This window comes from Onthophagus taurus, chromosome 11 (genome assembly GCF_036711975.1).
Source record: "Onthophagus taurus isolate NC chromosome 11, IU_Otau_3.0, whole genome shotgun sequence".
NCBI lineage: Eukaryota > Metazoa > Arthropoda > Insecta > Coleoptera > Scarabaeidae > Onthophagus > Onthophagus taurus.
In genome coordinates this window covers 12,778,399-12,795,023 of record NC_091976.1, presented here as the reverse complement: position 1 = coordinate 12,795,023, position 16,625 = coordinate 12,778,399, and the positions used below count along the sequence as shown (strand labels likewise).

Here is a 16,625-nt window from a genome sequence, read left to right as displayed (position 1 = left end):
ACACACAACAAGTGCCCGTGGGGTTCTCAGAAAATAAGCTACGAGAAATGTAAAAAAAGATTGCCTCAATTGAAAACATACATAATAAAAGTTCCCTTTAAACTTAATCAATTTTCCTGTCAAACACAACAATCCAATTTGAAAATATCTAATCTTAAAGGGTTTCAAAAATAAATTATTATAAATTTTAAATTAAATATAAGATCAAAAAATACTCACCTTTTTATTTTGAAATTTTCAAAATGTTAATTTATAAAAAAAGCAAAGGTTAAAATAAAATAAAAACTCGCGCGCATTTCGGATTTAAGACGAACGATCTGTTCACTTTTGAAGGGCTGCACAACGACTGGCTCTGTAAGGGGATGAAACATTGGAAAACTCCAGTTGTTGCGCGTGCTCAGGTGCAACCGGTAATCGGAAGTTCTTGGTTTGCGATTGAAAATTTAATTAAAGAAAAACATAAAGATATCTCCTCTAATTTATCGCCTCAACGTTTTTCGAGTCCTTTTTTGTTATTATTACAATTAATGAATTCAATTAGACAGAGTGGCTTGTCTAATTGAATTGGTAACTGACGATTGAAACACGAATGATAAAAGCTGTGTAACATTACAGTTTTATGATTTTTTTCACTTATTAATTGAAAAATCGTTTTGAGAACGTTAACGTTTTAGCATTTTTATTAAAATATATTAGCGACTAATTTGAATTGAATTTTTTATTTGTCTACATAATATTAAGTGTCATTCATCAAGTGTACCAAAATGTTGTTTGGAAACGGTTTCGATAACCATTATTAACTCGCTTTTGGATAATATTTCTGCCAGAAAAGGATAACATTATTCGTTTATCAAAAAAATACTTATTACCATTGTATTTTTTATTTGCAGTCTGCGCCTTTCAATGTTTTGGTGAACACATGTTATGGTTATGTCTTTAGGTAAGTGATACATGACTCTATTAGGGTAGAATTAGATGTATTTAAATAGTTTAGTTAAATGTAGTAAATATTTTTTTTTATCAAATTTGGTGCTATTAGGGTCTATTAGGCTAACTCATCAGTATGTAATGGGTAGTTTGGATTTCCTAGTGCGATGCAATTAATTCACATAACTCCACATTCGCAACGGGTTGGTTTTTGGAGAAAATAGAAAATGTCGGCAATTCAACTTGAGGGAACAATATATTTTACTATGTCTAGTAGACTAGTTTGGCATACAACATTTACGCCAGGCACTATCATTTACTTATTGGTCGTATCCTCTGGCAGTACTGCTTCTACTTCCTCAATATCTACGTGACCTTTTTGTTCTGATTCTTTCTTACTGCCTGATAAATTAGTCTTTACAATAATGCACGAAATAAACTTTTAGATTGTGTTGAAAGCAATGATGAATCTTCTTTATTAGTTAGTAATTAAGAATTTATTGTATACAACAATCTGTCTACAATTCTACAATTCTTTACATTATTAAAATATTATTTTCATCCTCTACCCTTTTCCTCCATTTCCACACCATCGGCTCCTCGGCCCAATCATCCCCTCATCCATCCCTTTGTCTCCTCACCCCCACAACCATTCTCATCCATCGTTTCCCCTCTCCCCCCTCTCCTAAGATCTGCCCTGGGTCCAACTCCTCCTCCCTCAACTCACTGCACCCATTCAACATATGTTCCACCGTTTCCCATTCCTCGCTGCATAGCCTACACCACCTCTCCTCATCGGCCATCCAGTATCTGTTAGCTCTCTCCTCGTTTCCACAACGGAACATCATCTGCCCCATACATCATCACACTGCTAACCAGACCTTCAAACATAATCTTCCTCGCTGCCACATTCCTTCCAAAGACTCTCTTCCCCCAACCCCATACTTGTCCCATCACCTTATTCGCCTTTTTTGCCATAGCTATTACATGCGACCCCTCCCTGTTGTCCTCCCTAAACACATACCCCAAGTAAGTATACTCTCTAACCTCCTCGATATCTTTTCCTTCCCATCTCCAGTTTTCTGTTCTTTTTCTCCCACCCTTACAAAACTTCATCATCCTTGTCTTCCCCGCATTCACTTCCAGCCCCTTCCCCCTAAAATATCTTTCCAATGTCTTTATCATATCCTTCATCTCCGCCGCTTCTCTCGCCATGACCGCGATGTCATCCGCGTATGCTAACATATGCACCTTTCTACCTCCCACCACCAACCCTCCCATCTGCCCCTTCCCCAATCTATCCTCCAGGTCCGCCGTATACAGTGCAAACAGACTTGGGATCAGCGGACATCCCTGCCTCAGTCCCGTCGTCGTCCAGAACACGTCGTTCAGCTTATCTGCCACTTTTATCCTAGCCATAGTCTCCGTGTATATTTCCTTCACTCTCGCAATTAGGTGTTCCGTGATCCTCCTCCTCCCCATCTCCTCCCACAACTTTCCCCTATCCACCTTACCAAAAGCCGCCTTCAAATCTATAAACAGGGCGTACAATTTCCCTCCCTTCTTATCCAGCTCTCTATCTGCCAGATGCTTCAACACGTACACGTTGTCGATTGCTCCCCTTCCCTTCCGAAAGCCTGCCTGCCCATCCGTCAAAATTCCCCCCAATTCCATCTCCTCCTCCAGTCTTCCCAGCAGTATGTTCGTGTATACCTTGTATGCCGAGTCTAGTAGGTTAATTCCCCTGTAGCTCTCTACCCTTCCCTTATTACCCTTTTTATATACTGGGCAAATTATCTCCACTTTCCATCCCTCCGGAATCCCACCCTCTCTCCATACGTTATTCATCCCCTCCAACAACTTCACTCTCACCACCCTTGATGCTTCCAATCATGCCTCGTTCTGGACCCCATCTTCCTCTGGCGCCTTTCTCTTCTTCAATCCCCTAAGCACTGCTTCCATCTCCTCTTCTGCTATCTCCTCTCCCCCATCTCCCTCATAGCCTCCCAAACCCGTTAGCCTCGTTTCAACCCCTCCCAATAATCCCATAAAGTAACTCTTCCGTTCTGTCATGTGTATTTCGCTGGTTATCCTCTCCCTACCCTTCTTTCTCTTTTTCAGATACCTCCAGACCTCCCCTTCCCTTGTTATCCCTCTAATCTCTGCCGCCTCCTTCTCCCTCAGTTCTATTTTCTTTCTACTGCATAACTCTCTGTATCCTCTCCTGGCCTCCCTATATCTATCCACCCCTATCTTCCCCCGTCTCCACTGCCTCAACCTCCTTCTCGCCTCCCTCTTCGCCTTCTTGCACTCGCCATCATACCAGTCGTTCCTCCCCACTCTGCCCCCCCTACGTACACACTCCCTTTTCAGTGTTGCCTCCCGCACTACCTGGATAAGTTCTTCCAACCCATTGATCTCTTGTATCCTCTGTTGCTAAGTGTCGAGGTTTCCCCTGTAGAATGCTACCCCTTCTTCTGACCAGTCTGTCCTGATGAACTTGCTTCCCAGTTCCGCTCGCCTTATGCCGCCCACCCCCTTTACCTCCACCTCCAATGGTTGGTGATCCGACTCTACCGCTTCTCCCACTTTAAACCTTTCCACCTTCTCCCACATTTCCTGATCCACCAGTACATAATCAATCACAGATGTCCCCCTCGCCCCGATGTAAGTATACTCCCTTTATTAGATAGTAATTCTATACTGAAAACATTACAAAACTTATATTGAAAGATAAAATATTTTTCCAATGATTTTGTTATTATCGTTAGTGTTGTGCTTGTGTGTACAAGTTATTCTTCAAGATATACTTCTCAATTTCGGCGTAATGTATTAATACATAATATATTATATTTTTAATATCCACGATAATTTAAATAAGTTAAAGTAATGTTTACTTCTCAACGTTAATTTAAAAAATATTAAACAGCTGTTAAGAATAGGGTGTTTAATCTGTTAGCCGTGAGTTATTTGAGTTGGTCAATCGAAAATCGATTCGAATCAATCGAAGAAAGATAAGGAAATGAAACAGATCTTATGGAAATTACGAAGCATCGACAACATGAATGAGAAAACTAACATCGGCAACAAAATAATAATAATGACAATTAAATGAGAAAGAAAAAGAAGACACACAAAGAGAACAACAGGAGGAGTAGGAGCAAAAATACATGCACCAAGCACAGTCAAAAAACATTTAAATAAAGATGTAGTGAATAACAATATGTTTAGTGTTAATCATGACGATCCTACATTAGGAGAAGAATTAAGTGAACAGAAAATTACAGATATATAATCAAAAGCATATTTAACGTAGTTGCAAATATTGAAAAACTGAACTTTACTGCATCTAAACTGTTTTACAAATCACAGAGCAGATATGCCGCGAAAACGATATTTTATAAACATTTAATGTCTATAAAATCAGTAGGTATCAGATGTACTTTACCGAAAATTTTGTGTCTTAGGCAGTCTCTTGCCACGCATTCACACAGTATATTACTCGTTACAAAGTCGACAAGTTTGATCCTCAGCTTGTCCAATGTAGAAGAGGTGATATTTTAGGGGAGCATGGCCGGTCATGAAGCCTGAGAGCGACCTTAGATCCCAGTTCTGTCTTACTTTTGCGACGGAGTTATCATACTCTTCCTAGTGACCTGGAAGTTCTTTCTAGTGTAAGGCTACCTTTGAGGCCTTCCAACTATTGATTACCAGTTTTAAGTGGCTTTTTTGTAGTCTACAACAGGGTTGGCGTCCAATAAAGAGCGTTTTCGCTCCCTCTTTTGGCAGCTTGTCCTCCTTTTCATTTCCCTTAATGTCTCTGTGACCTGGATTAAACCATAGAGTAACATCATTGCCCCTAGCGAGTTCTCTCATGGTGCTGGTAAACTCTCTGACCACTGCGGAGTCACACGTGTAGGTCTGAATTGCCTTTAGGGCGGCCTGATTGTGTTTGGCTATAAACACAGTGGAAATTTTTTTGGATGCATAGAACTTTTAGTAACATTTGATCCCATCTTACAACATTTATCGTCAAAGTATTGAGTTTCAATCTATTATAGTACATTTGACGCCCGATATCTCCCATACGGATCAATTAACTATTGTAGTTAGATATATCAATAAACACGAAAGTGCCGTTGAAAGGATTTGAATGTCTTTATATAATGCTGGTCATAGAAACGTGGAAACGGAAGACTGTAATTTAAAACTATTATCTGATTCAAATATTAATTAACGAGATTCTAAACGATAATTTTATGATAATGCTTCTAATTCGGCCGGTATTCTCCAAGCACACATTAAATATAAAAATATATTTGCCATTTACGTCCCCTGTGCGGCACATTCTTTAAATAATAAACTTAATATTGATAGAAAAACTATGTTATATGCTTCTTTAGAAGAGGAGAGAAAAGGAGGTATGAAACTAGGAGAGTTTTCCTTCTATTTGGAGTAGATTTCACATTTCTTTCGCTTTATGGACGAAAGAAACAGAAATAACTTATACATATACAGAGTATATAAGTTATTTCTGTTTCTTTTCTAATTTTTGTTTTAATTTCATTTTGTGCAATAAGAATAAGGTGATCTCTTCTAGTTCTAACTTTTGTAAATCCTAGTAACTATTTTAAATCTTCCGTTACATGCTTGCGTGGATTTTATCCAGTGACACGAACATAATAGTTGGTTTGTGAACTGGAAAGCAACGTTTCTCAACGGTAAAGATACCTGAATACTAAGAGTTTGCAACATTATTGTTTTATTTTTAAGAAAAATTATAATATAAGAAATTATTTATAGCAATATGTTTAAGATTTGTGTTTAACACAGGAAATAAAGTTTGTTGTAATTCTATTGAGAAAATACCCAGCTGATTGTCAAATCCGTTTTCTACTTTGGGAAGGATTTGTCACTACGTTATTATCCGTCATTTCACCGAACATTCCACAAAAATTATATATCAATATGGAAAAAGGAATCAAACAGGGGGACTCCCTTAGCTTTGTTTCTTTCCTGGTTGTTGTGGTTATGGACCAAACCTTAAAAAGAGGGCACTGAACTTAAAACTCGAATACTGGAGAATGGAAGAAGTAAGCCTCCAAAGTCTTGTGTATGCGAATGACATAGTTTTACTGGCGGGAATAGTCTGGAAATTGCAAAACAAGTCAACAAATAGAATATGACCAACGCTACAAAAGAACAGCGCAATACAACATTGATAAATAAAAAAAGCTGGGTACCGATACAAAGATGAACGTAATATACAGGATGATTCTCAACTTATACGCATAAACTTGGAGAATTATTCCTCAACGGGAATAATGACTAATAAGCGAAAAATTTGTAGTTGATATTTACTTTCAAATCAAGAAAGTAGAAATACATAGAACATTTTAAAATAACACGAAAGCAGTTTTCAAAGTTATTTCCGATATTTTCTATACATAATTGGGCTTCCCAAATCCACGATTTTCCACTAGCGCGGCCTAAACCAGGGTTGGTGGTGAATTGTCTCGGAAGCAGAAGGTATCCGATTTTGCAATATTACTCAGTATTAATTTCCGTTGTGTACCCTTTGCAGTTTAAGTGACCCCAAAAATAAAAATCAAGATGATTGAGGTCGGGCAATCGCGGTGACCAGGCCATTGAGGCATCTCAACCTATTCATCTTCCAGGAAACACATTATCAAGATGTCGTCGATGATGTCGGATATCTAGGAAACTAAAAAACTTTTACTACAATTTTTTTCATCAATTAGTCATTATTTGTCATAAGGAATAAATACCTAATTTTATGCGTATAAATTGAGAATCACCCTGTATACAAAGCAGTATGTGTGTAAATATTGATTATTAGCTAGGCTTCCGTCCCGTATGCGGAAGCCCGGCCAACACAGGATAAGCACAAAAGCAAAGTAACAACTGCAGAAATCAGGTACATAAGATGAATAATAGGCAAGACCAGAAGGGAGGATGGAGTCAGAAATACAACCACTAGGCATAGATCCTTTAGTGAAAACTACACAGACAGTTGCAGTGTATGAGCACGTGATCCGTATGGATGATACAAGGCTCCCACAGAGGATGATGGAAGCATCAAGAGCGCGTTTCAGCATGCAGAGGGGAAGGAACATTGAGGAAGTAAATAGGATGGTGGCGTTAAATACAAAATACTACCAAAAATGGATCGAGGACCTAACGGCGGAAGATATTGCGAAAAAGAAGAAGAAAAGAACAATAATAATACCATCATTAGGAGTGCTACTAAAAGAGTAATTTAACATAAAATTATTTATTTATTAATTCATTATTTATTAAACGTTTTAAAACGAATATTAAAGCGAGGCATCTCGCTCATGCACCCTTTATTGATTTTTATTTCAACCAATCGCGTGCGAAACGACGATGACGTCTCCAAAGTTTTTTAAAATTTTCATTATATTTTTTGGAAAAAGTAAAGCCCAGTTTGAAAAGTAAAGAATTATATAAGTCTTGAATTTTGCTAAACTATCGAATAAGCCATTAAAAAAAAATGCAACGGCTCCATTCCAATCATTTCATACTTTACTACCTATTAGAAATAACAATTAAATTTAATTAAATTAAAAATTTAACTTAATAATAAATTAGTGCTACCGAAGTGTTCAGTGTTCTTTAGCTTGCTTGGTGACTTCCAATTTTCTGTTGGAAAGGAACACCTTGACTAATATCTTTGAATTCTTTAAGTTCTTATTAAACCCTAGATATTCGCAATATTTAGAGATTACATAATTTCCAGTACCCCAGTTTCTTTCAACTCATTAATAGTTTCGCTCATCTTCTCGTCTCCGTTCCTCCGTGAGTAATTTTCTAGATTATCCTCCAATTTCCTCCTTGTTATTTATAACCATTCTTCGTAATTTTCTTACATTTATATCACACAACAACTCTTAGATATAAACAAATCTTAATATTTCATCCTACTATCATTTTATCTGCAATCAGATGCTTAAAATGGACGAGATGACGATTTTCCTGCCACACAAAGGATTTACTACAAAGGATTGTAAATGTAATTGGATATTTGAAGGGTTAAAAATATCTTATCTTGCTGGTGGCTGGTGACTGCTGCTCCATGTCTTTGATTACTGGCATCATATTCAATAACGGCTTTCATTTTTCAAAGTGATTTACTGTGATATTAGTTAAAAGGTTTTTTATTTACTCCCAGATTCGAAATCACAACTTAATTTTTATTATACAGATACTACGGTGATTGGGTAGGAAATGTACTGGAATTGATGGAAATTGTCCAACTGTTTCTGCTGCCTGTTGCGTTGCCTCGCCCGTTATCTTAACTTTTCTGTACAGACCTCTTGCCTATACCAATGATATTGGCATATGTTTTTTCAGGCCTCAACAAGTTTCTTCAATCATCCCACCAATCTTCATATTATCAGAATTGAGTCTCCAGAAATCAATAATCTAAAACATTAAAAAGCAACTCTATGAAACTGCTAAATTATGAAATTTTACTACGAATGAAAGAACCGTTATCTTATATTATATAAAGAACCCTTTTTATCACTAACTAATAAACTCACTAATTGGAATTTATTTCAACAAACATTAGATAATAAAATTCATCTTAATGCTCTTATGAAAACAAACGAAGACATTGACAATGAAGTAGAAAAGTTCTTAAAAGACATACAAAACGCAGCTTGGGCCTCAACACCAATTTTAACACCAAAACTTAATCTAATATTTATCCTAAATTCATTAGAGACAAAATTGCAGAAAAACGGAAAGCAAGAAAGAAATGGCAAACCAATAGAATTCCTAGTGATAAAACTAAATTAAATAAAATAACAGCAGAATCAAGAGCATTAACAGATAGCCACAAAGAAAATAATATTCAAAAGTACTTAAAAGACCTTACTGACGATGCCAGTACTAATTATTCTGTGTGGAAGACAACAAGAAAACTTAAAGTTCCAAAAACACATACACCTCCAATTCGAAATAATAATGGAAATTGGGCTAAGAGCAATCAAGAAAAAGTTAATTTGTTTGCTGAACATCTGAAAGAAACTTTTACATCAGACAGTCCAACAACTATGCTAAATAGTGTCCCTAGCGTATTTCAAAGTGATCAGCAGAGTAATATACCATGTGTAAGAATGAAAGAACTGTATTATGAAATACAAAAACTAAATATAAAGCAATCAGTGGGCTATGACCTAATTAATGGACAAACATTGAAACATTTACCAAAACGGGCGATTACAAAACTATTACACATAATTAATGCTGCTTTTAAACAGAAATACTTCCCAAACATATGGAAAGTTACACAGATGTTACATCATATAGGCCAACCTCATTATTACCCTTACTATCAAAACTGCTTGAAAAATTACTATTAAAAAGACTAAAACCTTTCATAGAAGAAAAAGCCCTAATACCAACACATCAATTTGGGTTTCAGAATAAACATGCAACAATAGACCAAGTGCATAGAATAACGAATACTATCGAAATAGCAATGGAAGAAAATAAAGTCTGCTCCGCCGTATTTTTGGATGTTGCACAAGCTTTCGACAAAATCTGGTTAGAAGGTTTAAATTACAAACTAGACCAGATACTACCATCAACGTATAGTCAACTATTAAAATCGTATCTTTCTGATCGATATTTTAGAGTAAAATATGAAAACGCTTATTCACCAATACATGAAATACGAGCCGGAGTTCCTCAAGGAAGTGTGCTTGGCCCAACATTGTACTTACTCTACACATTCGACCTTCCTCAGGTACCAGAAACTTTAACAGCTACATTCGCAGACAACACAGCGATCTTGGCTGTTGCAGAAAATGAAGTAGTTACAGCAAATAAGTTACAATTGGCATTAAATTCAATAGAAAACTGGACCAAACGATGGCTAATAAAACTAAATACAAATAAATCGACATACATAAACTTTACTTACAACAAAGTAAACTATGTCCCAGTAGGTATGACGCTGGATGCCAAACTCAAATGGAAAGCTCACGTCAAAAAAAACGTGAGGAACTTGATATCAAATTTAGACACCTATATTGGCTTATTGGCAGAAACTCTACGCTATCACTAAGAAACAAGTTGCTAATATACAAGCAAGTATTAAAACCAAAATGGACATACGGAATCCAACTATGGGGTTGTATCTGCAAGACAAATGCAAGTCTGATTCAAAGATTCCAGAACAAAGTACTAAGGAGCATAGTGAATGCACCCTGGTATGTAAGAAACACCGACCTCCATCGCGACTTGAAAGTAGCATCGGTGTCATCAGAAATTGCATCATTCGCATCTAAACATGAGAAGAGAATGCACGATCATCCCAACATCGAGGCCATCCAGCTTCTCGACAACGAGGATGTTCTGCGTCGCCTTCAGAGGATGAAGCCGTTCGATTTAGTGAGCTAGTGGCCTAGTCGATTCAAACGCGAGCAATAGTGCGGAATTATAACAAAAACAATAATACCCAATACATGTGTTCCGCGTATCGCAGTGTGCGCGTTTTTGTGTTTTGGTCTTAAAACGGTAAAAATATGACAATATTTATCTATATTATGGGTAAAGCAGATTTGTCCACTGGGAAAAGCTGCAAAACATTATCTAGTTTAATTTAGTGTTAAAAATAAGTAAATAATTAGTATGTATTTACTAGGTGTTATACAATTGTGCTATGCATAATATAGAAAAAAAATCTTACATTATTATAACTAGACATACTTTTCCATTATCAATTATACTAAATCAACTTTTAAATGCAAACCTGGAAAAGAATTGTTTACTTAACAATACAGTGGTTCCATCTACAAGTTAAAGTAAGAAATTTATTATTTGTACAACAGATTACCTCTATTAAAAGAAACCTTCGTGTTATTTCCAAGAAATACAACTAGATATCACTCAATATCACTTCTAAATTGTTTTTAGTGCATTCTTTATCAAAATGATGTAATTCAATGAACAATAATTATGGAAATAATGATAGCACATGCGTTTTATTCCATTACGTCTTCGTATACGAAACCATCCAAACGTAAACATGAATATTATTACAAAGGAAACAGAAGAATTAGTGAAAAATGTATGGAAAAATGTGGACGCTGTATGTTTTGATGTTGATTCGACTGTAATTACCGAAGAAGGAATTGATTGTTTAGCAGAGTTTTGTAAAAAAGGTAATGAAGTTGCTGAATGGACTAAACGGGCGATGGGTGGAGGAATTCCTTATGAGATAGCTTTAGCAGAGAGATTGAAAATTATTAAACCTGCACGACAACAAATTGAAACATTTCTTCAATGTAAACCAGCTACATTAACTCAAGGAATACAGTAAGTTATTGGGTAACACCAATATAAAACTCAAATAAAAATCTCTAAAATTATTCTTATCATCTAAAAATGTATAATTAGTGTTAAGTACTTATATTATGGTAATATAACTTTTCTTTTCTACAAAGAAGATCTTGCAGATCAGTTATATTTAGTATTTTATTGATTAAGCCTCATTCAATTTTATTTATTTATTATTATACTTATTATTAATTATTTATTTTGATGTATTTTTGGTACTTTCTATAAAAGTATTTAAAAATGTAATTTCATCTATTTAAATCATTTATTATAATTATATTATAGTTATTAAAATTAATAAAATTAATTTTGTTTATTTTAGGGAATTAATTGAATATTTAAATAAGAAAAAAATCCATGTTTATTTAGTGTCTGGAGGATTTAAATCTCTCATTGCTCCAATTGCATTAAAATTAAACATTCCTAGCGAAAGAATTTATGCTAATAGATTAAAATTTTATTATGATGGAGAATTTGCTGGATATGATACTGAGCAACCTACATCAAGAAGTGGTGGTAAAGCTATCGTAGCTGATAACTTAAAGAAACAGGGTTATAAAAATATCGTTTTTATTGGAGATGGTGTTACTGACTTAGAAACGACAAATCATGCGCATGCTTTTATAGGTTTTGGTGGTAATGTTGTTAGAGAAGCCGTTAAGAACCAATCGGGTTGGTTTGTTACTGATTTTAACGTTTTAAAACGTTTTCATGAAAAAGAAAATGCTTGATTTTAAATCAAAGTTTATATTTTTTATTGTATCAAATTTTTATATTTTTTTAAATAAAGAATATTAGTGAGCCCTATATATTTTTATTTCTTTGTTTCTCCAATGGCGCTATAGGTCAAATTGATCAAATTGGTCTCCTTTATCTTTTGTCTCAAATACTACCAAAGCTACTCTCTTCGAGGTTCTGACACTTGTGGCTTCTCTTGTGGTCTTCCGTTGCATTCTTGCTTTAAATGATCAAAAAGATGTCTGAAGTGTTCTACAAAAGTTATATATTTTATGGAAGCTATTGGATCTTTGATGAAATATAATAAATATATCATGATGCAATTACCTAAATACCTTACGTTAAAATTAAAAGAAAATTAAAGACTATAAAGCAATCATGAAGAATTCGTTGGATCAAAAAGGAACTACTCAAAAAATACTACCCCTAGTAACATATAATTCGAATTTTATTATAAAATCATTCCCTCCTTTAACTATTTATTTCTAAATCATTACAAACGACGTTTCGGGACTATTCCCAACATCAGGTTTAACAATTTTTGTCATCTAAAGAAACAACAATTCAATGATTTACGTAACTACAATTATTTTACAATGAAAACATGTTTTTGTTACGAAAATTGATTCCAAGTTTTTTCTTATTCGTGTGTTTTTATTTGTTGTTAATATTTTGGGATTTTCAAAATCAAATTTGTGAGTTAAAGTTATCGAATGTTGGCATAATGTTAATAAATAAATGTTTTCTTTTGCGTTTTTATTTGTTTAGTATCGTATTTATGTTGTTGTATACGTTTTTTGAGATGTTGTTTAGATTCGGGACTATTCCCATCATCAGGTTTAATAATGTTTGTCATCTAAAGAAACAACAATTCAATGATTTACGTAACAAACTACAATTATTTTACAATGAAAACATTTATTACACCTAAACCACAATATGTAGAATATGACTCCTACCAAAACCTTTTTTCAATTTTATCATTGATCGTCTTTTAATTTCTACCCATCTCATCACGCCTACACATCACGTCTTTTTAAAAATTTCTCAATAAGGTCAAATTTCATTTTTATTCTTTGTTGGAAACCAGTTCCATCTCCCTCACTCTATTGTATAACCAATTTATTTAAAATATCTGCATAATGCGCCCCTATTCGTCCTACGTCAGTTTTAAAGTTAACTGCCGTTATTAATGTTTTTTGTTATGAAAATTGATTCCAAGTTTTTTCTTATTAGTGTGTTTTTATTTGTTGTTAATATTTTGGGATTTTCAAAATCAAATTTGTGAGTTATCGAATGTTGGCATAAAGCCGTTTTCTTTTGCGTTTTTATTTGTTTAGTATCGTATTTATGTTGTTGTATACGTTTTTTGAGATGTTGTTTAGATTCCCCTATGTAAATTTTATTGCAGTTTAATTGATATACTGTATCTACTCTATCTAATGTCTTGATTTTATCTTTCATATTTGATATTAAGGTGCCAATTTTGTTATTTTGTTAATGTTGGTATAAATTTAATTTTACAAAATTCTTTATTATTATTAGTGCTTTTATTGTTAATATTTCCCTGAGTGTTAAGATCGCTTTCTGGAACATCACTCATAACCAGAGCCCGGACAGTTTAGCAAACGTGCGCCCTTCACACGAAACGAATGCCTTGACAACGACGTACAGCTCTGTTCAGATTTAATGCGAATCGTCCGCTGTTAGTTCCGACATGACGCTGGTACTGGAAGAAGACGGGGACATCGTTTGTTTCTATTCAATTCGATTTCTGAGACTAAAGGAAGTTACCCTTTACCTTAACCCAGGTAAATCGTCCCAGTTTGAAGTGGGCCGAAGAATGGATCACCCTTTTTTTAAATATATTAATTTTATTTTATTTTAAATCTTTTTTGATATTTTTAAGAACATCAAATACACGATTTTTTATATGTTCATCTAATAAATGATTTTAGAGTATTTCTATAAATAAAACGTCAGATAAAAATCTCAGTAATATAATTAATATAATATAAAACTTATAAATAAAGCTTTATGAAACTCTCCTTCAAATTTAAATAGAATTATTCAATATCAAAATTAAGTGCATTCAAATTTGTCCGTTTTCTTAAATACAACATGCCTCATGTTCCTGGTCAACGAGAGTCAGGTTTGACTACGAGGCGAGCAATTATTGATAAACGGTACTAGAATACTTTCAGTATAGAATACTTTCATCTATCTATGTAAAATTTTTCTAATATATTTATCATCTGCATAAAAAAAAATTTTAGCATAAATGCAAATGGGTTGGTTACGTTTAGTAGTTTAGAAGGATAGATTAAAAGTACAAATAGGGTCAAAACGTGCCCTATTATGAGTTAAACATATTTCCCAAATTTCATTCTCCTAGCGTTTATGGTTTTTGAGAAAAAGAAATTAAACCAAAATTTTCCGCCATTTTTGGAGGGGTGTAGCTCCTTAGGGGAGCCGAAGTCGCCCATGGTTCATATATAAGTATCCTTAAAATTCACTAAAGAATCACCCCTTGAAGTTTGTTGCAGTCATTCAGATACACCCTGTATAATTTTCATTTCTTATGAGGTTCGACTTATCGTTCCACTGTATTACCAAAGTAATACAGTAATTATTAGTAATTATTTTCATTTACTACAGGAATTGTGTAAAGTAAATGGATTGCTTATACTTATTTATTTTCTTAATTTTTCTTTGTGATTCAGTCATCTTGGCCATAAATCACATCACCCCGCTTGCCTGTTCGGAACTTTTACAACACTACAAAGCAGGTAAAACCTGGATTGAATGCCTCGTGAACGTAGGTCGTTTCTAGTACAATTTTATGCCTCTACGAGCGGCACTGTACGTTGTTGTCGCTTTTAATATTAAGACTGGAGTGGGAGGCATTTTAGGATTATTTTTCTAAACTGTCCGGGCTCTGCTCATAACATAAAAGCACTCATAATAATAAAGAATTTTGTAAAATTAAATTTATACCAACATGAACAAATAAGGTAACGAATGTTTTTAAGAGGTATGAAATATCATAAATAAAATTTGCTAAGTATAATAACAACAAAATTGGCACCTTAATATCAAATATGAAGGATAAAATCAAGACATTAGATAGAGTAGATACAGTATATCAATTAAACTGCACTAATTGCAATAAAATTTACATAAGGGAATCTAAACAACATCTCAAAAAACGTATACAACAACATAAATACGATACTAAACAAATAAAAACGCAAAAGAAAACATTTATTTATTAACATTATGCCAACATTCGATAACGATAACGATTTGGGATTTTGAAAATCCCAAAATATTAACAACAAATAAAAACACACGAATAAGAAAAAACTTGGAATCAATTTTCGTAACAAAAAACATGTTTTCATTGTAAAATAATTGTAGTTACGTAAATCATTGAACTCACAAATTTGATTTTGAAAATCCCAAAATATTAACAACAAATAAAAACACACGAATAAGAAAAAACTTGGAATCAATTTTCGTAACAAAAAACATGTTTTCATTGTAAAATAATTGTAGTTACGTAAATCATTGAATTGTTGTTTCTTTAAATGACAAAAATTGTTAAACCTGATGTTGGGAATAGTCCCGAAACGTCGTTTGTAATGATTTAGAAATAAATAGGTAATGGAGGGAATGGTGTAATGATTTTATAATAAAATAATAAAAGAAAACCTCCACACACCAGAAATTATAGATACAATTCGAAGTTATTGAAGGATCAAGTTGATGTCAAACCAGATATACCAGAAAGTGACAAAGTAGAGTTATTTAAGTTACTGAATGAACATGACCAAGTAATTGCGGATAAATATTCTAATTTACGTTGTACGGATTTACTTGCAAAGAAAATTGATGTCAATGAACAAACTCAATATCAAGCCTCTGATATCAACTAGAGAACAGAAGGGGAACGTTTATGTATTAACTGCATGATATTTGACATTACATTTGGATAAATTAGAAATATTTCACATCCCTTGATTTAGCTGATAGATATTACCAAGCACTGGTTTGTGAAGACAACAGACATCTAATAGAGTTTGTAACAACAGAAGACTTATAGGAATTTATCTGACAATGAGTAATTATTGCTCAATGAGTATTGGTTAAAAAAAGTAGGTTAAACCAGTCTCAGCGATTTTTCCATAAACTATTTTAATTGTTTTAACGAATTTATCCGTTACTTTTGGGAAACACTATATTTGAGCGAAGAACAGCATTTATCGCAAATAAATTGAAAGAGTTTTTTAAGATATAGCGAATTAGTCACATTCAAAACGTAATAGCTGCACTATACGTCAATTTGCTACAAATTCGCTTGTATTTACCTTACAAGCCAAGTTTTCGCTAAGGACGGTAGAATCTGAGATAACTGCTCCATCCCAGGAACACGTGCAGCTCGACGGTTCGTTGATGATATCACGCATCGGTACGGTACTACTATTCACTAAAGATGGTAGAATCTAAAAGGACTGCTAGATTCTTTGTTCTTTTGTAGTCCACTATGGTTAACAACGAAGCCACAC

General features: G+C 34.1%; 2 protein-coding genes and 1 long non-coding RNA gene across 3 annotated transcripts in view; 1 reads left to right on the top strand and 2 right to left on the bottom strand.

The window, feature by feature from the left end:
* Positions 1-330, bottom strand: part of LOC111422149 (diuretic hormone receptor-like) — a 51,699-nt gene extending 51,369 nt beyond the window's left edge. The window contains exon 1 of the mRNA XM_023055377.2: positions 220-330. The gene's annotated coding sequence lies outside the window, so the exon portion shown is untranslated. The remainder of the gene's footprint in view (positions 1-219) is intronic.
* A 10,552-nt stretch (positions 331-10,882) lies between these two features.
* On the top strand, positions 10,883-12,126 carry LOC111422142 (phosphoserine phosphatase). Its single transcript, XM_023055372.2, has 2 exons — positions 10,883-11,298; positions 11,642-12,126. The coding sequence occupies exons 1-2, from the start codon at positions 10,958-10,960 to the stop codon at positions 12,048-12,050; spliced, it is 750 nt and encodes a 249-aa protein (XP_022911140.1). The 5' UTR covers positions 10,883-10,957; the 3' UTR covers positions 12,051-12,126.
* LOC139431815 (uncharacterized) lies at positions 12,051-16,625 on the bottom strand. Its single transcript, XR_011641852.1, has 2 exons — positions 16,428-16,625; positions 12,051-12,309 (listed from the first exon to the last, which is right to left on the bottom strand). It is a non-coding gene; the product is annotated as an uncharacterized lncRNA (long non-coding RNA).

What these genes read in the sequence shown, in the direction of transcription:
- LOC111422142 (XM_023055372.2), top strand. Translation starts at nt 10,958, where the DNA reads ATGCGTTTTATTCCATTACGTCTTCGTATACGAAACCATCCAAACGTA. An exon ending in ACATTAACTCAAGGAATACA is followed by an intron (nt 11,299 to 11,641) that starts GTAAGTTATTGG and finishes TGTTTATTTTAG; the next exon opens with GGAATTAATTGAATATTTAA.